Genomic DNA, 25,439 nt, shown 5'->3' on the forward strand with positions numbered 1-25,439 from the left:
CCCAAAGGGTTAATGATCCTGTTCCCCGCTGACAGGACACTGGCTCCTGAGGGAACTATTCACAAGCCCCAACACGGCGAGCGTTCATTCCCGCAGCACACCGCCACCCCTAACAGAGCCAGAATATAGAACAGTGGTGAGTACTAAGCCGGCGTCCCGGTTATTGGGTCGCCGGCTATCTTGGTAGCATAAGGGTACTGAGACGCACGGCTTCTAACCGGGGCAGACTGCGTCTCCCGCCTGTGTACAGACACAGATGCTGCACAGCGGACACAGTACCAAGACTTTCAACAAAGCCATAAAAGGAGTAAGTCTCCATTTTATGCACTCAGACACATACAGCCAGTATAAAAAAGAGCGGGAAGACCGTGCGCCATTGAAGCGCGGGCTTCACTATGAGCGGATCCAGCAGCTCACCAGCGCCATTTCCCCTCTGCAGCTGACACAGACGCTGACTGACAGGGACGCGCAACTCCTCCAGAGAGACTCCAGATTACCTCAGTGGTACCAGGGGGTCATAGCAGGGGGGTGAGCGGTTATTAGTGTACTAAATCCCTAATCAAGGTACTTAGTCTGCGACCCGTCTAAGCTTGGCATTAGCAATAAGAGCGCCTTGTGCTGGCTCCAGACTCTCTCTGTGTCTCCCTGATAGGGCTCTTTGAGGATTAATTGTTCGTTTAACCTTTTTCTTGAGTGTGTGGGCTGTCCATATACAGTATGTCAGAAAAAGAGTGTGTTTAATGTAAGGCACAGTGTTCCTGTTCCCCAGGAGGTTCACTAGTGTGTACTCAGTGTAGTGTCCCTTCCCAGGCTAGCAGGGCAGAATCAACATGGCTGGACTCCATTAGGGGAATGATTTCCTCCATTTCTGCTAAATTATCTTGAAATGATACTTAAGGCAGTCGATGGATGAGTTAATGAAAAAGGACTCTGTCCCCAAGCCAGCGTCTCAGTCCCTCGCTATCCGGCCACAAAAAAGTACTTTGGCCCATATCCTGTTGTGTGACTCTGATGATGAGGGGTCAGACATGGAGGAGGGTGAGGTGGACTCAGAGGTGGGGGGTGGTACTCTGTCACAGGGAATAGAGGCTCTCATAGAGGCTATCAGTGAGGTTCTGCATCTCCCTGATAAAGTGACAGAGGAAAGTGAGGAATCTTATTTGAATATAAAAAAGAAATCCTCAGCCACTTTTCGTGTGTCAAAGGAACTAAGTACCCTGTTTGAAAAACCGTGGGTTAATCCTGAAAAAAATGTCAAATCCCTAAACAGTTGTTATCATCTTTCCCTTTCCTTTCTGACGATAGGAATAAATGGGAAAATCCACCAATAGTGGATGCATCGGTATCCAGGCTCTCACGAAAAATTGTATTGCCAGTCCCAGGTGCTGCCTCCCTAAAGGATGCTGCTGACCACAAAATTGAGAATACGCTCAAATCTTTGTATACAGCTGCTGGGGTGGGCCAAAGACCCACTATAGCATGTGGGTGGATTACAAACACCATTGCTAAATGGTCGGGTAATCTGAGGGGTTAAACACCTTACCGCAAGAGGAGGTTGTCTTGTTCCTACAACATATACAGGACTCTGCGAACTTTATGGCTATACCAGTGGACTGTGGATGTGGACTCCAGGAAAGCTGTGGAGGGCCTACCTTTCACAGGGGAGGCCTTATTTGGAGATGAACTTGACAAATGTATCTCCAAAGCTGCGTTTTTTTAAGTCTACATATCTTCCTTCTGCAGGTCCCCCAACTAGGAAGGCTTACTCAGGAACCAATTTGCAGTCCTTTCGGAGTGCCAAATTTAGGGGCAAGGTAAGAGGATCTTCTACTGCCGTCCGAGGCCTTAGAGGTAAACCACGCAAACCAGCATCTACTGTTTAACAGGAACAGAGCTCCGGAACTGTTTCCTCAAAACCTTCTGCATGACTGTGGACAGCGACGCCTGGAAGAGTGTCAGGTGGGAGACTAGTTAAAATTCTTCAGTCACGTCTGGATGGGATCGTGCCAGGATCCCTGGGTCATAGATCTTGTATCCCAGGGCTACAGATTGGAGTTCCAGGAGCTTCCACCTCACAGATTCTTCAAATCAGGCTCACCAGTTTCACAGGAGGCAAGTATAACCTTACAGGACGCCATTCAAAAACTGGTACAGGCTCAGGTCATTGTTCCAGTTCCACCTCAACTGCGAAACAATGGGTACTATTCTAACTTGTTTGTAGTACCGAAACGGGACGGTTCGGTAAGACCAATTCTGAACCTCAAGTCATTGAACCCGTACTTAAGAGTGTTCAAATTCAAGATGGCGTCTCAGAAAGTGGTGATTTCTGGTCAGGAGGAGGTGGAATTCATAGTGTCTCAGGACATCAAGGATGCATACCTTCACATTCTGATCTGGCTGCCTCATCAGACTTATCTACGGTTTGCACTGCAGGACTGTCAGTACCAGTTCCAGACCCTGCCATTTGGTCTCTTCACGGCACCGAGGTGATGGCAGAGATGATGTTTCTACTCCGCAAAATGGAGTGAACATAATTCCGTACCTGGATGATCTTCTGATAAAAGCGCCGTCCAGGGAGCGGTTTTTGGACAGCATTGCCCTCTTAACCAGACTACTTCTGGATCACGGGTGGAATCTGAACCTTCCAAAATATCACCTAGAGCCAACACGGAGGCTTCCTTTCCTGGGAATGATACTGAACGCAGAGTCTCAGAAGGAGTTCCTACCTTTGGAAAAGGCATTGGTAATCCAGTCAATGGTTTGGGCTGTCCTGAAGCCAACTCTGATATCGGTGCATCTGTGCATTCGCCTTCTGGGGAAAATGGTGGCCTCTTACGAGGCACTTCAGTAGGAAAGAAATGTTTCATGAAAGACCCTTCCAGCTCGATCCCTTGGACAAATGGTCCGGATCGCATCTTCACATGCACCAGAGAGTCCATCTGTCGCCAAAAGCCAGGATTTGGCTTCAGACTTCTCACCTAATCGAGGGTCGAAGGTTCGGTATTCAGAATTGGATTTTGCTAACCACAGACGCAAGCCTCAGAGGTTGGGGAGCAGTCACCGAGGGGGTGCAGTTTCAGGGAAGATGGTCAAGTCAGGAAGTCATCCTTCCAATCAGCATCCTGGAAATCAGGTCTATATACAACGCCCTTCTGCAGGCTTAATCTCTTCTTCAAGATCCGGCCATTCAGGTTCAGTCAGACAATGTAACAACAGTGACGTACATAAACCGACAGGGCGGAACGAAAAGCAGAGCAGCAATATCAGAGGTGTCAAGAATTATCCTCTGGGCGAAAAAACACGCCATGGCATTGTCTGCAGTCTTCATTCCGGTAGTAGACAACTGGGAAGCAGACTTCCTCAGCAGACGCGACCTGCACCCGGGAGAGTGGGGCCTTCACCCTTCAAGGTGTTCAGGTGGTTGACACGTCGGTGGGGATATCCACAAATCGACATGATGGCCTCTCATCTCAACAAGAAGCTCAAGCGGTGTTGTTCCAGGTCGAGAGACCCACAGGCAGTGGAGCTCTGACGACTCCATGGGTCTATCAGATGGTGTTTGTGTTTCCTCCACTTCCTCTGATCCCAAGAATTCTAAAAATAATAAAAAGGGAAAAGGCTCAAGCACTACTCATTGTTCCGGACTGGCCAAGAGGGACCTGGTACGCGGACCTTCTGGAGATGCTCCTCGAAGATCCGTGGCCTCTACCTCTTCACGAGGATCTTCTGCAACAGGGCCCATTCGTATATCAAGACTTACCGCGGCTACGTTTAATGGCATGGAAGTTGAACATCTGATTCTAGCCAGGAGAGGGATCCCTGACCAGGTCTTCCCGACTATGATACAAGCCAGGAAAGGGGTAACATCTAAACATTACCACCATATTTGGAAGAAATTCATCTCTTGGTGTGAGAGCAGACAATATTCTGCGGTGGAATTTCATCTGGGACGTTTCCTGCTTTTTTTGTAGTCGGGTGTGGATGTGGGCCTACATCAAGGCTCCATAAAAGTCCTGATTTCGGCCTTGTCCATTTTCTTTCAGAAACAATTGGCTTCTTTCCCTGAGGTCCATACGTTCTTGAGAGGTGTTCTGCACATCCAACCTCCCTTTGTGCATCCCACAGCACCTTGGGATCTCAATATGGTGTTGCAGTTCCTTCAATCGGACTGGTTTGAACCATTACAGGAGGTAGACGTGAAGTACCTTACACTGTTGGCCATGGCTTCAGCAAGACGTGTGTCGGAGCTGGGGCCATTGTCTCACAAAAGCCCCTACTTAATTTTCCGTGAGGACAGAGCTGAACTCAGGACTCATCAGCAATTTCTTCCTAACCTATTCTGGTTCCAGTTTTTACCAACACCTCTGCTTCTTCAAAGTCTTTGGATGTTGTGAGACTCGCTATTTGTTCTTTATGATCCCAATAAGATTGGGTGTCCTGCTTCGAACCAGTTAATTGTATGCTGGATTTAGCTCACTATCCAGCATGCTTATTCTACGGCAGGCTTGCCGTTTCCAAAATCTGTACAGGCCCACTCTACTAGGTCGGTGTCTTCTTGAGCGGCTGCCCGGGGTGTCTCAGCTTTATAGCTTTACCGAGCAGCTACTTGGTCAGGTTCGAACACGTTTGCAAAGTTTTACAAGTTCGATACCTTGGCCTCTGAGGACCTTCAGTTTGGTCAATCTGTTCTGCAGGAACCTCCGCACTCTCCCACCTAGTTTGAAAGCTTTGATACTTCCCCATGGTACTAGATGGCTTCCCAGTATCCCCTAGGACGTAAGAGAAAATAAGGTTTTAATTACCTATCGGTAAATCCTTTTCTTGTAGTCCATAGGGGATACTGGGCGCCCGCCCGGTGCTTCGTACTTCCTATACTGTTACTTGGTTAAGTAATGTGGTTTGGTTCAGCTGTTGCTGTTCCTGGTTTCAAGTTTGTTAGCATGCTTTCCTCTTGTTCTGTGTGTGCTGGTTCGGAATCTCACCAGTATCCTTTTATATCCTTCTCTCAAAGTATGTCCGTCTCCTCGGGCACAGTTTCCTAGACTGAGTCTGGTAGGAGGGGCATAGAGGGAGGAGCCAGCGCACACTATCAATTTCTAGTGCCCATGACTCCTAGTGGCCCCGTCTATACCTCATGGTACTAAATGGCTTCCCAGTATCCCCTACGGACTACGAGAAAAGGATTTGCCGGTAGCTAATTAAAATCCTATTTTTTTTTCTCTGCAAAGCAGCCCTACTTGTTCAATTTGTAGCGTTCTGGACCGCTTTTTCTCATGCCATGAAGTTTTGTGAAGCCAAAACTAAGACACGTGTAATCTTTTCTCAGTATGTCTCTAGAATTATGCAGTTGCCAGTGAAATGCAGTTTTGCAAAGTTGAACATTTTTAAACATTGTCAATTTTCAGTATTTAAACAGCAGTGGTTCGCAAACTGGGACACAGGCGACAAGGGTTGGTGGTCCAGGACCAAATCAAATTATGGGCAATGTGATAGTCAAAGTCAGTGCTAATAGCTGCTAACCATAAAACATGTTTCAAGCAGAAATACAACCCTGACCAGCACCACATAACTGACCCTTAAGGGGGGTACTCACGTAGCGATAATCTAAGCAATCTGACTAGATTGCTTAGATTTTAAGCATGATCGCTCCGTGTGTACCCCCCACAGCGATAGCGATTCGCAGCCTTGGACATCGCTATCGCTGATGCTAGATTGGCCTGCATGCAGGCTCAATCTAGCAGGTCACTCATTTCACCCGCTGGGTGAAATGAGCGGCTTTCCCCGCGCACACAGCACACATCGCGCTGTGCTGAGTGGGGGGAGAGATGTGTGCTGAGCGGTTCGCTCAGCACACATCTCTCCCTAGATCTGCCCGTGAATATGGGCCTTAAGGATGACCGGTAAGCACAATTTACTGAATTTCTTAACAAGAAACCTATGGCCTAGGGTTGTTGTGAAAAACATGCTAATACTCTAGGGCTCCGTGATTTAAAAAAGTTTGGGAACCACTGTAATAGTATATTAGCTGTAGCCTGATATTACAATTCTCTGCCTTAAATATCCATGTATTTATCTTCCATTAGGTTGCATAGCCTTTCTGATATAGCTAAAGCACAAGTTTCAACGTTAGTTTACCGTCAGCAGTCACGAGAGAAGGAGGTAGAGTCCCTCCGGAACCAAGTGCTGGATTTCCAGGTATATTTTGCTCTACAACTAAATTGGACACACATCATGAATGTGATGTGTGTTGATAAATTTCCAACACAATATGTGGTTCATGTTGCCTTACTATAACAGATGTTTTATAATGGTAGATTCCTGTAGAAACAAAATTGGTGTTGGCAGAATTTACAGAGAATGAAAACAGTGAATACAACATTCACTTAACCTTTTCATTTTGCAACATTACACACACCATTTTAAAAAAAAAATCAGAACAAAACCAGTGACTATTGATGTTTAAATGTATTATGACTATTGATGTTTCACACATTCATCAAATTTCTAGGTTTTTGAATGTGAACCAGCATCAACCTGGGATTTCTGTATGTGTGAAAGGAAACACTGGCTTGCTAGACCTGGTAATTTCCCGGACTGATATCTGAAAGGGGTAAAATACACCTTTCTGATATGGCTACATTGAAACAGTACACAAAACACTTAATTGCAGCAGAAGAAATGTACTCATACTAATAGCTAAACATTGTAATTATCAAAGAAGTGCCTTTTTATATATGCTCATCCATTTTGCATTAGCGTAGTCATTGTATACTTTTTATCTAAGCTCAGTGTAACTGGGAACTTGATCTGTTTCACTGGATTATTTATCTAGGTACTGCAGGTTTTAAAATCTCTTTCTCTAACGTCCTAGTGGATACTGGGGAATAGTATATTACCTTGGGGTATAGATCGGGTCCACCGGAGCCTGGCACTTTAAGATATTAGTAGTGTGTGCTGGCTCCTCCCCTCTATGCCCCTCCTAGCAGACTCAGTTTAGAAAATGTGCCCAAGGAGCCGGGTGCATTCTATTGCTCTCCAGGGAGTTTTCTTCAGAAATTTCTGTTAGTTTGTTATTTTCAACTGTTTGGCAACCAGTTTGCCTGCGTTGTGGGACTTAAGGGGACCGAACCAACTTTCTAAGAGTTAATGGTTTGTAATCCCAGCTGACAGGACACTTGAGCTCCTGAGGTGATGTTTCTCACACTCCCAGAGGGTGAGCCCACGCCGGCAGCATGCCACCACCCCGTAACAGATGCCGAAGACATGGCAGCATGATTACCTGGCTACGGGCCGCAGTGCCCAATGGGAACCTAGACTGGCAACATGGTAAATGGGGGCTGTGGGCTTTTGTTTTACCCTTTCAATGGAGTAAGCCAGTATAAAGAAAATACAGGGACCGCGCGCCGTTATGGGGACAGGGTTTCCCGAAGAGCGGGACCAGAGTCTAAACGGCACCATTTCCTGCTGCTGCTAATAGGCTGCATGCGGAAACTGCTCCTCCACAGGACCCACTGTATCACCATTGTAACTGGTACCAGGGGGGCTATAGTGAGGGGGAGAACGCAAAATCAGTGTTTATACCGCTGTGGGAAAAATTCCGCATAGAAGACACCCAGCGGGGTGCTGCTCGGTCTGTGTTGTAGTGTGCTGGTTCCATTCCTCTCTGTGTCACTCCATTCAAGGTAGTCTGGGATAAGTGTGCATAGCTCACTAATACTACACTTTGTTATCATACTGTTTGTTTTTTCTGCTCAGCATTTCTGCTAATAATCCACTAAAAAGAAAGGCGCCCTGTGATAGAACCTGTGTTGAGATGCTATTTGCTGCTCTCAGAATAGGGTATTAGCGTCCCTATATAAAGTGAACAAGCAAAAAAGAGGAAAAAGAGAGCACAAATAGACTTGAATTATTCCATATTTATTATATCTAAAATTGCACATAGACCAAAATTTAATTTAAATTATACCAATTAACAAATGGATTTAAAACAACTTAACACTTTAAAAATATATTTCATTGCATAGGATCCCTAACACTCAAATATCCTTATGGTTCCACTCAAGCAGTACCCTACTGATTACCAGATAATTTTCACAGGTGTCCTTTAGTGAAATCAGTGTAGAAAGAGTCCAAGAATGGTAAAAGACCCTTATTTGTATCCACCAGTCACGTCCTGTGTGATAATATATGTATTTATACCGTAATCATGGTTGTTGTTTCTTTTAAGAAAAAATTGAAACAGTTAATGTAACAAATATACTGATACTTCAGGTAGCTAAAAGTCAATTAGTAAAGCAAGCTTTATCTCGTATTGCAGCCTCTCTAGAGCGTCTCCGTCTGCCGCTCTCTACCTTAATCACTTATTGTGTTCAGAGCGGTTAGGCTTACCGCTTCCCTGAGAGTTTAGATCCACGGCGCCGGGATTGCGCGCACCGCCTGGCGTGTCCAAGGTGATTGCAGCTGCGGCGCCTGTGTTCACCTCTCAGTGCCCGACTGGACCGCTGGCTCCAGGCACGTGATCGGCAGCCACGGTCCCTGCTTTGCAAAGGAACCAATGCAAGTGGCTCCAGACCCAGGATCGGACTGTCCAATATGGTGAATGATGCTGAAATCGGTGGCAACCAAATTTGTAAAGAGTGTTTGGATCCTAAAAACACCCTGACGCGTTTCTCGACCGTTATAAGCTGGTCGTTTCTTCAGAGGGAATTTCACTAAAGGACACCTGTGAAAATTATCTGGTAATCAGTAGGGTACTGCTTGAGTGGAACCATAAGGATATTTGAGTGTTAGGGATCCTATGCAATGAAATATATTTTTAAAGTGTTAAGTTGTTTTAAATCCATTTGTTAATTGGTATAATTTAAATTAAATTTTGGTCTATGTGCAATTTTAGATATAATAAATATGGAATAATTCAAGTCTATTTGCGCTCTCTTTTTCCTCGTTTCTGCTAATAAGTCTGTGTGTACTTTATGCCAGGCTAGGTTTACACCGTCCTCACAGGGGTCCTTCATGTGTACCCAATGCTCAATTCCTTCAAAAGGTAGTAATGTGCAGGAACCTTAAAACTAATGTGTCCAGTATTAATTCAGAGTTCGCTACTGCTAAGCAAGAAAGACCAGCCCTGAAATAAACAATGGACACGTTTATGGTTGCTGCTGCAGACCGCAGACAGGCTCCTCAGGACCCCCTGTTGGTCTCTCACAAACACACTCTCCCTCACTTGTTACATTCTGACTCTGATTTTGAACTACCAGAGTTTGATGAAGGAGAGGCTGAGGTGGACAAGGATAATTCCCTGTCCCCAGGTGTTGAGGCACTCATTTATGCCATTAGAGAGGTGCTCAATATACCTAATAAGGAGGAAGAACAGGCAGAGGAATTATATTTTAATGTGAAACCAAAGTCCTCTGCAACCTTCATGGTTTCTAAAGAATTAGATTCCTCTACTAAGGCAGCATGGATAAATCCTGACAAAAAATGTATTACCCCTAAACGGGTGTTAAATCTTTCCGTTTCCCTACAGAGGATAGGAAAGTCTGGGAATCCCCATCGGCAGTGGATACGTCTGTGTACAGGCTGTCACGTAAAAGGAAGGTTTTCAACCCCCTTTTTTAGAATCCGCATCTGCTGACCATTGACATAGCCACGGGGCTCTATGAGCCGATACTGCCATAGCAGTGGTACGAACATTAATGATACTACGTTCCTCAATAGCCTCACTCATAAAGGTTGCAGCATCTTGGATGTGTTGTAGTAATCTAACTATCTCTCTTGAGGTAGTGTAAGCATCACTTGCAGAATATCATCAGACCATTTTTCCATGGTTTTAGAAATCCAGCCGCATACTATGGTAGGGCGTTGGGCTACACCTGCTGCAGTATAAATTGATTCAAGAGTGGTTTAAATTTTGCAATCAGCTGGGCCTTTAAGGAAAACAGCCCTAGGAACAGGTAAAACAATTTTACAGGTGATGCCTTGTTTAGGGAAGAACTGGACAAGTGGATATCTCAGGCAACTGCAGGTACATATCTGCTGTCTGCCCCAGCACCTGCCAGGCGTCCCTATCCTGGACCCTCCCTGCAGTACATTTGGGTGGCCAGATTCAGAGGCAGGGCCAGAGGTGCCTCCAGTGCTGCTAGAGGATCTCGTGGTAAGTCCCGTAAACCAGCAGCTGCTGGACCAGCGGCCCAGACCTCAGGATCCTCTTCCACGAAGCCCTCCGCATGACTGTTGGCCCCAGCATCAAGGTGACTTTCAGGTAGGTGCTCGTCTTTAACACTTCGCCCACATATGGGCAGAGTCCTGCCAGGATCCTTGGGTGAGGGACCTCGTGTCCCAAGGATACTGGCTTGAATTCCAGGAACTCCCTCCTCTCAGATTCTACAGGTCAGGCTTCCCAGCTTCACAGGAAGCAAGGCTTTCCTTACAGCAGGCAGTGCAAAAACTGCTTTCTACAGGAGTTACTGTTCCAGTGCCACCTCGGCTGCACACAAAGGGGTTTTACTCAAGTCTCTTTGTTGTTCCGAAGCCAGACTGCTCTGTACGACCGATCTTGAACCTCAAATCTCCAAACCCGTATCTTCGGGTGTTCAAATTTAAGATGGAATCATTAAGAGCAGTGATAGCGAATCTGGAGGAGGGGGGAGTTTCTGGTGTCCCTGGATTTAAAGGATGCATATCTACATATCCCAATTTGGCTCCCTCACCAAGCGTTCCTCAGGTTCACGATTCTGGACCAGGGAACAGCTACTGCACAGTATCGTCTTGACTACTCGTTTGCTTACGGATCGCAGATGAATACTCAATTTCCAGAAATCTCACTTGGAACCGTCTCAGAAAATTCAGTTCTTGGGTATGATTGTGGATATGGTGTCTCAGAAGGTCTACCTTCCCATGGACAAGGCCTTGACAATTCAGTCTATGGTTCAGTCGGTGCTGAAACCTCACATGGTCTCGATTCATCTTTATATCCGCTTGCTGGGCAAAATGGTGGCCTCCTACGAGGCGATACAGTACGGCAGATTCTATGCGTGACCGTTTCAACTGGATTTGTTGGACGAATAGTCGGGATCTCACCTGCACATGCATCAGCATATAACCCTGCCACCGAAAGCACGGATATCCCTGCTATGGTGGCTACAAGTCTCCCATCTGGTGGAGGGTCGGAGTTTCAACACCGTCATGGACTCTGTTGACAACAGATGCAAGCCTCCGGGGTTGAGGGGCTGTGACTCAAGGAGCGCAGTTCCAGGATACGTCTTTTCAGGAATCTGCTCTTCCAATACACATCCTGGAACTCAGAGCAATTTACAATGCTCTACTGCAGGCCTCATCCATCCTTCAGAATTGGGCCATCCAGGTGCAGTTGGACAACGCTAGTAGCGTACATCAACCGACAGGGAGAAACAAGAAGCAGGGCCGCAATGCGAGAAGTGTCAAGAATACTCCTCTGGGCGGAAGCCAACGCAAGGGCCATCTCAGCCGTTTACATTCCAGGAGTGGACAACTGGGAAGCGGACTTCCTAAGCAGGCACGACTGCCATCCGGGGGAATGAGGCCTCCACCCTCAGGTGTTTCAACAACTTGTTCACTGGTGGGGTTGTCCACAGATAGACCTGATGGCTTCTCATCTCAACAAGGAGCTCCGTCGTTACTGCTCCAGAACGAGAGTCCTGCAGGCGAATGCGGTAGACACTTTGACGACGCCATGTAATTATCAGTTTGTTTACCTGTTTCCTCCAATTCCTCTAATCCCAAGAGTTCTAAAAAGACTTAAAAAGGAAAGGGTTCAGGTAATTCTCATTGACCCGGATTGGCCTCCATGTGCCTGGTATGCGGACCTCCTGACCCTGTCGTTGGAGGAACCCTGGCCTCTGCCGCTTCTCAAGGACCTTCTTCAATAAGTACCGTTCGTCTATCCAGACTTACAGCGGCTACGTTTGACGGCCTAGAAGTTGAGAGTGAAACTTTAACCAGGAAGGGTCTTCCATCCAAGCTGGTTTCGACTATGGTTCAGGCACGTAAGGTGGTTACCTCCAAACATTACCACCGTATTTGGAAGAAATAGGTTTCTTGGTGTGAGGGTCGAAAATGTTCTCCTGTGGAATTTCATCTGGGCTGGTTTCTACTGTTCCTGCAAGCAGGAGTGGATAAAGGTCTGCGATTAGGCTCCATCAAGGTTCAGATTTTGTCTCTCTATCTGGCGATCTATCTTTTTCCAGAAACAACTGGCGGTACTTCCTAAAGTACAGACCTTACTTAAGGGGGTGTTGCACATTGAGCCACCCTTTGTTCCTCCCACTGCTCCGGGGGACCTCAATGTGATGTTGACCTTTCTCGAGTACAATTGGTTTGACCCTTTACATAAAGTTGACTTAAAATACCTGAAGACAGTTATGTTGCTGGCTTTGGCTCGGCGAGTGTCGGAATTGGGGGTCTTGTCCTGTAAGAGCCCATACTTGGTGTTTCATGAGGATAGGGCGGAGCTCAGAACTTGCCCACAGTTTTTGCCAAAAGTGGTATCCGCTTTTCATGTAAATCAACCAATCGTGGTTCCAGTCTTATCCAGCACTTCAGTTGCTCCAAAGTCCCTGGATGTTGTGAGAGCTTAAGGATTTACACCAAAAAGACTGCTTGTCACAGGAAGTCTGACTCGCTTTTCGTCCTTTTATGATGCTACGAAAATTGGTTGTCCTGCCTCCAAGCTGTCCATTGCTCATTGGCTCAAATTGACTATTTAACAAGCCTATTCTTCGGCTGCTCTGCCACTGCCGAGTTTGGTTCAGGCTCACTCCACAAGATCGGTGGGTTCTTCCTGTACGGCTCGGCATTACAGTTGTGCCGTGCAGCAACTTGGTCCGGTGTGAACACCTTTGTTAAGTTCTACAGGTTTGACACCTTAGCCAAAGGTGACCTTCAGTTTGGTTAGGCGGTTTTGCAGGGGTCTCAGCACTCTCCCACCCGTTCTGGGAGCTTTGGGACGTCCCCATGGTAATATATTATTCCCCAGTATCCACTAGGATGTTAGAGAAAATAGGAATTTAATACCTACCAGTAATTCCTTTTCCTGAAGTCCATAGTGGATACTGGGCGCCCACCTCTGTGCTTCGTTTTCCTGCTTACCTGATTGTAAGTGTTATTGTATGGGTTTGCTGTTGCTTCCCCTTTCCATGTTTGGTTAGCGTTGCTATCCTTATATTGTTAGCGTTGCTTTCCTCTGTTCTGGCTAGCTCTGCTATCTTATTGTTTGTGTGTTGGTTCGTTACCTCACCGCTTTATGAGTTATATCCTTTTTTTTTAACTTGTGTAGTTTTTTATTAGAGTTTTTCACAGGGACAAGATAAAAAAAAAACAACAACATTAAATACAGAACAAAACCAGAACAATAAACAAACCAAAAAAACAAAAAAAAATTACAAGTAAAATACAGTAATTAATACCATCTGTGTCACAATGTCACATGGAAAAAGATAATAAGTGTCACGGCAACATCGCAAATTCAAATATGAAGCCTCAATTAGTCAGAGAATAGTGCCCCAGCTGTAGCCAGACGGGAGGTATTCCACCTATCCCACTTGCTAAAGTAATGGGCTAGGGTCCCTCTAGACCTATGTGAACACCTCTCATGTCCTGACACCTCATTTACTAGGGCTCGCCAGTTGTATACATTGGGGGAAGAGAGAGCAAACCAGTTACGCGCTATAATCACCTTAGCTAAGGTAGTCAGGCAAAGAACATACTTGTATAGTGCCGGGCAGTAGGATTCCTCTAAGTTTAGCGCAAACATACATACAGTAGGAGAGAGGGGGGGCAGCGTAGGTTCAGTGAGCAGAATGTCCGCCCAAACTGCTTCCCAAACGGCATGTACTGTGGGGCACAGCCATAATAGGTGCCAAAAAGTAGAGTCAAGGGCACCACATCTGGGGCAGGTACTATCAGGCCGTAGGCCTGCTTTATACAAAGAAACTGGAGTTCTGTACGTCCTATGCAGAACAAAGAAATAAACCTGCTGATATTTGATACACTGAGTAGAGTATTTAAGTGAGCTCAACACCTGTAGCCACTGGTCGTCTGCAATTGGGCCAATGTCTTGTTCCCATTTGAGTTTAAGTTGGTCAAATATATTCGGACAGATGTAGGCATTCAGACTACTATATAGAATGGAAACTTGGTGTCTTGCACCCAAATTCCTAACCATATCTTTAATCGGGGAGTCAGAAATGGGCGGGGGCGAGGCCCCAAACTGTGCCTGCACCGCATGGCGGAGCTGTAAATAGCGATAAAAGGATCTATTGGATATTTCAAGCTCCTCCTTCAGTTGTGCGAAAGACTTGAAAACACCATTATCATACAGTTGCGAGACTGTGGTAAGGCCCGCCCCAATCCATATGTTGTCCTGTGAGAGCTGCAACAACTCCCTATATCCTGGATTGAACCAAAGTGGCGTGTCAGAGTCTGTGCCTTGCCATAAATAATAGGAGTGAGCCTGACGCCACACAAGTAGCGATTGACGGAGTAATGGAGGAAGACCAGCAGTAGAAGAGGCAGAAAGAAGAAACTGGAAAGGGGAGAAATGAGACCCCACACACTCGGCAAAGAATCTCTCAAACGTGAGACTATCCCTACTGAGAATCCAATTAGACAGGTGTGCAAGCTGAGCAGCTATATAATAGGCCCGGAGATTGGGAAAGCCCAAACCTCCATCCGATTTAGCCCTAACCAGAGCTCTCAGGGCAACCCTAGGCGTTTTGTCGCCCCAAACAAAGGAGGAAAGCACACTATCAATGTTAGTGAAAATTTTCTTGGGGATATAAGTAGGAGAGTGCTGCAATAGATAAAGATACTTTGGTTGCATCACCATCTTGATCAGGTTAATGCGACCCGTGACAGTAAGGGGAAGCTTCTTCCATATATGAACCCGTCGCTTCAGATCCACCGTGACCTGGTCAATGTTGTGATGTACAAAAGACTTAACATTAGGAGTGTTCCAGACACCAAGATACTGAAAGCGAAGAGTCCAGGCCAAGGAGGACACATCTGGCAACGGGTCAGGAAGAATACCAGATATGGGAAAGACATTAGATTTATTCCAGTTGATAATCAGGCCGGAGTAAAGGCCAAATGTATCAACAATACCCAGGAGGGAGGTCAGGGAAGCATCAGGGTCTCTGAGGAACAAGAGCATATCATCGGCATATAATGCAATAACATCCTCATGTCCGTCAATAGTGATGCCCCTAACATCAGGGGACGCTCTAATGAAACATGCCAATGGCTCTACAGCCAGGGCAAAAAGGGCAGGGGAGAGTGGGCAGCCCTGTCTAGTACCACGGGACAAAGCAAATGGGGACGTCACATAGCCATTGACAGATATTCGAGCCACGGGGAGGAATAGAGTAATTGTACCCATCGTATGAATTTGGGGCCAAAAGCAAACCGTCTAAGGACCTCCCACAAATACTCCCATTCTACAGAGTCGAAGGCCTTGGCAGCATCCAAGGAAACCACCACAGCCCCCGACTCGGGCCAGTCCCCCATCTGGAGGTGACAAAACAGTTGCCTCAAATTTTGGAGGGTGGACTTGCCTGGCATAAATCCTGTCTGATCATCATGAATGATCGAGGTGATAACACTATTGAGTCTAAGTGCCAGAATTTTGGCCAAAATCTTGACATCAGTAGGTAGCAATGAGATCGGGCGGTAGGACTCCGGGGCCGTAGGGTCTTTACCTGGTTTAAGGATCACCACAATAATAGCTTCGGACATAGAGGGAGGTAGACGAGCGCCCTCCATCAATGTATTAAAGAGAGTCAAAAGATAGGGGACAAAGTATGCACGATATTGATGATAAACTTCAACCGGTATACCGTCGCTACCCGGGGCCTTTTTATTAGGGAAGGAGGCAATAGCAGCCTCAACCTCCTCTGGGGTGATATTAGCATCCAAAACATCTACAGATTGTTGGGACAGCTGTGGCAGGGCAATGTCTGAAAGATATTGCTGTAGTTGAGTGGGGGTATAGGTGACCCTAGAGGCATACAACGAAGAATAAAAGGACTGGAAAACCTGGGCTATTTCAGGAGTGGCATATACCATTTCACCCTGAGTATCACAGACCTGCTCCCCGAGCCAGAAAGGCCAAGTAACTACCCCCCGTGTCCGATTGTGAATAGAGGGTGTGCTGGGAGAAAAGTAATTTGCGCCTTGATTTATCAAGCAAGTGGTCAGACCAGGCTTTCCTGGCCAAATCCCATCTTGTCCGATCATCAAGGGTCCTAGTAGTGAGGTAAGCAGACTCGGATTGGGAACAGGCAAGCTCCAGGCGCATCTCTTCCTCCCTACTAGATTTCTTGACATTAGCTATTTGTCGTATGAAGGAGCCCCGTAGTGAAGCTTTAAATGCGTCATGCTTAACCAGTGGATCAGAACAGGACGCATTATGAACCCCAAAATCACTCCATTCACTAAGCAAGGCCTCGTGGTCAGTCAGCAAGGTCAACCAGAAGGGATTCAATTTCCAGAGTTTAGCCCCACAGGCAGGTGCAGAATCTAGGACCACCAGCACAGGTGATTGATCCGAGATTCCCCTCTGAAGGTACTGGACATCCAGTATTCTAGCAGTGAGATCAGGGGAGACGAGGGCCAAGTCTATTCTCGAGAACGAGTGAAAGCTGGCCGAGTGGCAGGAGTATTGGAGTTGTTTAGGGTGTCTCAACCTCCAAATATCCAGGAGTCCAAGTTCGGAAACCAACTTCGCGAACGGAGTGGGGGACGGGGAGGCAGAGGGTAGAGAAGGGGGAAGTTCAGCCCATCTATCTAAGACTTTATCCAAAACATTATTGAAGTCACCGATGCAAAGGACCGGAGCTGAGGGAGAAGTAGCAAGAAACGACATTGCCTGCCTGAGTACCTCATTATTGTAGGGGGGAGGGACATAGACAGCAAGTATGTGTAAAAGTGTACGGTTAACATAGGCCCTAAGAAATACATACCTGCCATATTGGTCAATTTGGCTATGAACTAAGTGGAAATTAAGCGACTTCCACACCAAAACTGAAACCACCCTGGAGTTAGCAGAGAAGGTGGAATGATAGGAGAGACCCACCCAGGGCTTCCTGAGAGCCAAGGTTCTAGTACCAACTAGACCCAGAACATCCCAAACCCCCCCTCCCTGCATATCCATCCCAAACTAGACACGCCTGGATCCCAAAAAAACCCTAACTAAACTAAGGCTGAGAACCTATAACAACCCTAGGGAGTAGAGACAACTAATGCCTCTACAAAAAGGCTATATCCTAGCATTCAGCTCCTAGAAATAAAGATCATTCCCGCTACATGGTTAGGAGGAGTACAAAACCCAGCAGTCAATGCGACCTCTGAGGGAGAAACGGTCCCTAAATAGGGGGTCTGGGTCTGCGCTCCAGCCAGGCCTCCGCCTCTTGAGGGGTATTGAAGAAGTGTGTGGAGCCATCATACACCGCCCTTAAACGTGCCGGAAACAACATGGCATATTGAATTTGATGGTCACGGAGCTTTCTTTTGACCTGTAGGAACTGCGTACGTGACTTCTGGACATCTACGGCAAAGTCTGGGTAAACAGAAATATCATGGTTGTCAAATTTCAAAGGACCCTGTGTGCGGGCCAGCCGTAGGACCGCATCCCGGTCCCTGTAATGTAGAAAACGGGCTATGAAAGTGCGTGCAGGTGCGCTCGGGGGAGGAGCCCTGGCAGGCAATCGATGGGCCCTCTCCACAGAGAACTGAGGACCAAAGTCATCGCGTTGAAATAGGCTGAGAAGCCATGTTTCGAGGAACGATTCTGGGGAGGAGCCCTCTGCTCTCTCCGGGAGGCCCACAAAGCGAACGTTATTACGACGTAGTCTTCCTTCAATATCGGAGAGCTTCGCCTTAACTGCCGACATCTGGGTTGTGAGGTTGGAAACTGTGTCTTTAAGAGGATTGGTGACATCTTCTAGGTCGGAAATACGGTGCTCCGCCTCCCCCACCCGTTCACGAATCTTTTGCATGTCATGCCTGATTAAAGTGATATCCACCTGTACTTGGCCAATTTTATCCATGACTCTGTGCTCGGACGTGGATATGGCTAAGAGAATTTGATGTGTCGACTGAGACGTGTCGTCTTCACGAGGTGGTGATCCCGAGGGGGAAGAGGGGGATGGGGAAGCAGCACCCCGGGTGGGTTGGGAGGAGGATTGAGAGCCTCTAGCATATTTCTCAAGTTTAGCAGCAACGGTAGCAGCAGCAGCACTGCCCCCACGTACCATGATGGGAGACGGGTGAATTCAATGATATAGAATAAACAATACGTGCTCACCACAGGCTGTAAAATCCCCAGGACTCCAGAGTCTCACGCAGGTGAATAAACCCAGGCAAGGAGAAGGAAATCTTTAACGTCAGTAGTCAGGCAGTATAATCACCAGCAGGCTTTTGAGTGGACCCTCTTAGAGAGTAGTGTAGATATGGAAGCGTCACCCAGCAGTGTGGGTAGAGCAGGGTAGTTGCAGGTATCCAGGCAGCCCCGCAGGCAGAGTAGTGCAGACTGGGAGGCTCCGACCAGCAGTGCAGAGAGGCAGGGGATGTGAGGAGGGACGGTCCGTGCAGGCAGATGCACCCCCGCGCCGTCGGCAATTATCACCGCCACAGAGGGACATGCAGTCCACCAGGCGCAAGGTGGAAGGAGACAGGGACACACAACGACCTCCGGTCCAGCAGAGAACAGCAGAGGGTGAGAGTGAAGGGAGCTCCGTCCCAGCGCGGCTCCGGTCTCCGCTGTTAGTTCCCAAGATGGCGCCGGGCGGAAGGAGTGAGGCCGAGCGGTGTAGGCCGCGACTCGTCCAGCGGCTTCCCAGGGCAGAAACACAGTCCCGCAGACCCCTCAACATGAGCAGGGTTAAAAGCCACAACGCGTGAGCCGGGTCAGTAGCAGCCACGAGCGGGGGAATCAGGATATATTAGGCAGGATAGATGGAGCTCTAACTCCTAGCTTCCTGCTCCATGCTCGGCCAAGCCACGCCCCCCTTATGAGTTATATCCTTCTCTCAAAGTATGTCCTTCTCCTCGGACACAGTTTCCTAGACTGAGTCTAGTAGGAGGGGCATAGAGGGGAGTAGCCAGCACACACTATTGATTTCTTAAAGTGCCAGGCTCCAGTGGACCCGATCTATACCCCATGGTAGTATACTATTCCCCAGTATCCACTACGGACTACGAGAAAAAGAATTACCGGTAGGTATAAAATTCCTATTTTCTGTAGTACAGCAATATGTCTATTCATGTGATGTTTTACCCTGTTGTGTACTAGAAAGCACTTCTGCACTTTTCTATAAGCCTATGGGCCTAATGCAGTAAGGATTGCAGATTCTGCAATTGACAGACAGAGGCGTTTGCAGTCAATGCGGGATGACCACATTAACTGCGGGCACATGCACAAGACGGGACCTGCGTGTGCGGGTCCCTTCGCTTAAATTGTCTGAATAAGGCCTTATGTAAGGTTTGCCTTTTTGTTCCCATATACAGGTTGAGTATCCCATATCCAAATATCCGAAACACGGAATATTCCGAAATACGGACTTTTTGAGTGAGAGAGTGAGATAGTGAAACCTTTGTTTTTTGATGGCTCAATGTACACAAACTTTGTTTAATACACTCAGTTATTAAAAATATTATATTAAATGACCTTCAGGCTGTGTGTATAAGGTGTATATGAAACATAAATGAATTGTATGAATGTACACACACTTTGTTTAATGCACAAAGATATAAAAAATATTGGCTAAAATTACCTTCAGGCTGTGTGTATAAGGTGTATATGTAACATAAATGCATTCTGTGCTTAGACTTAGGTCCCATCACCATGATATCTCATTATGGTATGCAGTTATTCCAAAATACGGAAAAATCCGATATCCAAAATAACTCTGGTCCCAAGCATTTTGGATAAGGGATACTCAACCTGTAATACTTTTTTGACTAACATTCTGGGAAACATTTACAGTAAACACATCCTATTTACTGTATATTATTTTATATGTGCCCTTAGAATATAAAATATACACATCTGTATTGTGTTTTTCTAGTACTTCATAGTTGTATTGATTTTCTTGAGTGCATTTTATGTTTTATTTTTATTGCTTATTTACAAGTTGTTTTTGTCTGAATAATCCTAAAACATAGATGCACCAAGTATAGTATGTTCCTGTACCTGCCAGTGCATCTTGTGCCACATTAAAATCATATTTAAACCTTGCAACTTAATTTTCCTTTCAGCAGTAGATGAAAGATGATATTTTGGGGACTTTTCCAAGAAACTAACTTTTTTTTGTTTTTTCTAGGATCAAACTGATGAGAAAGCGCTAATTGCAAAATTACATCAGCATATTGTAGCTCTTCAAGTTAGTGAGTCAACTGCTGTAGCAAAGTTAGAGGCCACGACAGCCAAACTGCACAAATTGGAGGCCTATAGTTTACGTTTAGAACAGAAAATTGACGACAAAGAGCAGGCATTGTATTATGCCCGTATGGAAGGAAGGAACCGAGCTAAACATCTCCGCCATACCATTCAAACACTGAGACGGCAGTTCAGTGGTGCTCTGCCGTTAGCCCAACAAGAAAAGTTCTCAAAGACCATGATGGATTTACAGAACGACAAGCTAAAGACTATAAGTGAAATGCAACTTGTTCAACAGCAACGCAGAGATACAGAGACCCATGCACTGGAGCTAGAGCTAAAATTTAAGGGTTTAGAAGAACTTCTTGCCACTCTTAAAGATGCCAGGGGTGCTCAGAAGGTAGGTAATTCTCATAACAAAGCAGTTTGCATACAGTACTTGATACACAAATATTTTACATTATTATAATACAAGATAATTAATTTCCATAGTTTATGCAATGGTTTGCAAAACATGTGGCACCTCCAAAATTATCTTAATTAATGGGTATGTTCATAACTAATCATTGTCCTCCCTTAGTAGAAACCGCCCTCTCCCACACTTAGTATGCCAGCTATGTGTTGTGCAGGGATGCAGTTAATATGCCGGCATTTGGGATCCCGGCAGTCAGGATACCGATACCGGAATTCCGACTGTTGGCAATGCTGATAGCCAGAATCCCCATGACACCCATAGAGTGGGAATAGAACCAGTGGCGAGCACAGTGAGCCACCGAGTCTGCAGCATGGCGAGCTCAGTGAGCCCGTAAGTGGACTCTGTGCGCTTGCACCATGGCAAGGATGCCGTTGTCTGTATATTGATGGCCAGCTTCCAGCCACTGGGAAATCATACTAGGCCTATTGTGCATTGGTACCTAAGCAAAAAGTATATTCAGTCTTAACTTTTAAAGTGTGATCTGGTAAAGGAAGTATGTCGTTTTGACATGCAAAGAGAAAAATAACACCATTCACTGCCATTGATGGAAATTTCAAGTCATGATGTAGCCACTTGCTGCTTTTGAAAGCAAATTTCAGGGAGAATGCACCGGCTGCAGAAGACGGCATATACTGCCCCATACTTAGCCCTAGCATCTCAAATGGTACTCTCCGGTGGGATACGGATAGCATCCCGGCTGTCGGGATGCTGGGGGCCATGTGACAGACACCGGAAATCCGGGGGGGGGGGGGGGGGCCTGAGGGTTAGCTGTAGCTATGACTAAAAGTACAAGTTTCAAATTTTAAAGAATCCTAACAAACTGCTTCATGAGAACATCTGATGTGATTAACATGTGCATTGTAGATGAGCAAAGGGACAGATTTGATATGATGACCATATTCCTTTACAGATGACCAATATCTCTTTAGACGAACAACATGATTTGGTACATAATTAGATGAGAAATATGGGACACACAGTGATCCATTTCTTCTTCATGTTACATTGTCATGGGTGTATACTGTATATAACGTAAATGATATGTGTGAAGTGCCGTGATGACAATCGCCTATATAAACATTGCTCACTCTTTATGGGGTTTAGTAAAATGGGGCATGGTCTGTGCTCCTGTGGAAACAAGCATTGTTTGTGGCATCGTGTGGTTCATGCTGGTAAAAAAACACCTAGTTGATTACAGTGTTCGCCCAAATCTGTTACTTTAGAGATTAGATTCATGGAACAGACCGCCAGCAAATCTGGAAGAGTTCCTTCGCCTTTAAAAAAAAAAAAAAAAAAAAAAGCCAGAACAGCTTTCATTCCTGTTGCTGTGTGCCAGGTTTGCTTCTTAGTGGTGAAACTGCAGATGGACACCATGGGCCAAATGTAATAGAGTGAGAGTTTCTGAAAGTGAGAGATTTGGTAAGGTTTTTCAGGGGGTTTTTTAAAGTGGCAATCATTTACACAGCAAAACCATGTTGATCTTGCTGTGTAAATGATTGCCACTTTAAAATAAAATGCAAAACCTTACCAAATCTCTCACTTTTTGAAACTCTCACTCTATTACATTTGCCCCCATGTGTGTCTTGAGTCACTATACTGGTGCTTTATGCTAAATTTTAATTAAAATAAAATGTGAGTCCTAGAAGACTACAGCATTCTAAGAAATCCTTTGTTCTCAGTATAGTGAAGCCTGATAACCTCTCAACTTAAGTTATTTTTACTTAACTCTTTATTGACTGCTGGTACTTTATTCCTTAGTAACCTGGCCTATTTTATTTTTGTTATCCAGTCCCCTATGTGCCCATTACCCTCCATGTACTTGAGTGCAGATTTGGAGCCACCTCTATTCTGTTTGGCAGATAACAGCATGCATTTGTATCATCTTATTTTTTTTTTATTTTGCCTTCTAGTTTCAGAAATTGGTAGAGACTGAGAGGTGTCCCCATTTCTCATTTATAAATGGGCAACATTGGGATACAGAGTGTTGTGGCAGAATTTAGGCTTTTTATAGTTACCATAAAAATCACACACTCATGTCCCACTATACCACCATTGGATGTCTGACAATTAATCTTTATTAACTGCCCATCAGAGCTTGGTGGTTTATCTTTGGCTGTGGCAGACATTTTTCTCTTTATTTCATTTTTATTTGGCTTGTGGATCCCAAGTATCTCTCAGTCACCTCTTGGTGTTTTCGTGGAGTGAGCGGTGGAATGCTGTGATCAGCACCTCCTGCTGACATTCTGCTCTTACATTGTTACCGGCCTGAGGGATTCCCAGTCACTGGCGGCTGCCACCTTCAGTTCTGTAGGAGTTAATTGTGTAAATGGGTTTTAATCTCTGTGCCAATATTCCCGTAGTTTGCTGATATTCTTCGTACTTCATGCCTCCTATTGTTACCGCAGAGAGTGAATTTGGATGCAGGGAGTAGGTATTTTATTGGGCGTTCCTCGGAGATAACAGGGGGGTGGTTAGGCAGACGCGGGCACATCACTGACAGCAGCTGCGTCTAAAGATGCACAATCACTCACACAGTACACCATACTTTGTAGGAGAGACCACATCTTCCTTAGGGCTGGTGTAGTTTTAATAGTGCATCTAAGGATGCACCAAGACAGATTCACACCGCGGCAATAACATAAAGACGCATACACAGCTGCTTCCTGTGACTTAAAACTGCTGCCCAGCCCTCAGTGCATTTCCCTCAATTATATGCAGCACAACACCATTGCAAAGATGTTAGGGACACATCTGTACATGGGGTGGGGTGGGATGTGACAATGCTAAATTCCTTTGTCGTATAAACAACCCTTATGAAGCTAAGAACACTGTACGCTGCTTACTTAAGAAATACCGTAATGATACGCTATTTGCGTAACGATCGCTCAGCCGTAGGCGAGACGCTCAAGCGTCACGTTCGCTCACGGCCCAGTGATCACAGGACACGTTATTGGTTATGTCTAGGGGAAAGATTCGCTGTAACGTAGCATACGCTAGAGACCACGAGGAGGTCACCAGCGGTGCAGACGCTCACAACACTATACCTTGATATTAAACCTTATACCGATGAAACACACAGAATACCTTAATGTGAGTACAGGGTGTAAATGCAACCTTGTGGAACCTGACTATCTACAAAGCTGCATGAGCGTCACCGACGCTCAAATGAACACTTATCACTATAGGAAATACACAGATACTGGTTTAGGTTTCCAAGGCCTATTAACTGTATTATGTCTAATATACTTGTAAAAGGGGATAACAGTACATATGATACACTACAATATAACAGAGACTTCCTAACCACAGAACTAAACAATAAATACAAAAAGACAATACTACACTGACCTAAATGCAATACGATACAATACTATAATACTATAAGGTATTTAAGAGAAAAAGAGGAGAGAGAGAGATAGAGAGAGAGAGAGAGAGATTGGCTCGCAGAAAGACAATGATTATGGAGAGAACTTACGCACAAAGGGTATGATCGCCAGCGCCTCGATATCCAGCTCCCGATTATCAGCAGATAACCGTTGATGAGAGAGTGAGAGCTGGATGTGGTCGGCCTGCCTATTTATGCTCCACACACAATGCAATCTCCTGGTCCTACAATCCCATTGTCCATTGGCCGAAGGAATTCGGCCCTGTACTGTAACCAAAGGTCATAGGTTGATTCATACAGGTGGGCTGTGCTGATTTCCAACAGCTCAGGTGGGTGGGGAACTGGGTTTCCCGCCGCATACCTGAGTATGTGCAAATCATAGAAATGGACATAAACTTCTTATGTCCATAACTATTCGCACGAGCGATTAATACGCTCCAAACCAACACCGGAATATTGCTAATTAAATACTCTTCCGATGGGTATCAAACACTGCTGTATGACTCCTGTTAGACCCTTCGTGCAATACAAAGAGGGATTCCTCAGCTCTGGGACATTATACTTTAACCAAACTTACAGAAACTATCAAAGGGATCATGATCTATAAACTACATTAATTGTGAACATTTGTAACTAATGAGTCGCACGCTACGATCACATAAACTCTACCGTAAATGCGCATACTGCGCGTGCGAGTGCACGCTATTGCGGGTATGCGCTTCCACGGGAGAGCGTACGCATGCGCAGCACGGACCAGTGTGCGGTGCAAATATGGCAGTGTGCACTAAGACATTTTTCTGACTTTGACAGTCCACCCTTTGGCAGTCAATAATAACTGCCACAAAATATTTAAGGAGAAAAATGTAAGTCAGGGGTTAATTGATTTCCATGGTGGGGAAAGGAAGAAGAATGGAGTAGGTGTGAAGAGAGTATGACCTAGTGAGAAAGTAGAAGCATGTGTGTATGAGTCCATGTTTGGAGGGTCATGTATCATCGTGCCGTACGTGTGGTAAATCAAGCTTCGAGGTATTGCGAAGTATACATTTGAATTCCTTCTTATCCTGTGGTACAGGTCTGTGGATGGGCTGTCAAACTCTACCGAGCTCATTTCGGCTGTGGTTGTAACACAATGGGGATGCACATTTTAGTTGATGATACATGAATTGGGG

At 45.8% G+C, this 25,439-nt stretch overlaps 1 protein-coding gene across 1 annotated transcript in view; it reads left to right on the plus strand.

Moving 5' to 3' along the window:
- CEP290 (centrosomal protein 290) overlaps nucleotides 1-25,439 on the plus strand; it is a 497,171-nt gene that overhangs the window by 247,705 nt on the left and 224,027 nt on the right. The window contains exons 29-30 of the mRNA XM_063927658.1: nucleotides 6,084-6,195; nucleotides 20,355-20,810. Of these exons, the coding sequence (XP_063783728.1) occupies nucleotides 6,084-6,195; nucleotides 20,355-20,810 (568 nt within the window). The remainder of the gene's footprint in view (nucleotides 1-6,083; nucleotides 6,196-20,354; nucleotides 20,811-25,439) is intronic.

This window comes from Pseudophryne corroboree, chromosome 6, assembly GCF_028390025.1.
Source record: "Pseudophryne corroboree isolate aPseCor3 chromosome 6, aPseCor3.hap2, whole genome shotgun sequence".
In the NCBI taxonomy this organism is placed as follows: domain Eukaryota; kingdom Metazoa; phylum Chordata; class Amphibia; order Anura; family Myobatrachidae; genus Pseudophryne; species Pseudophryne corroboree.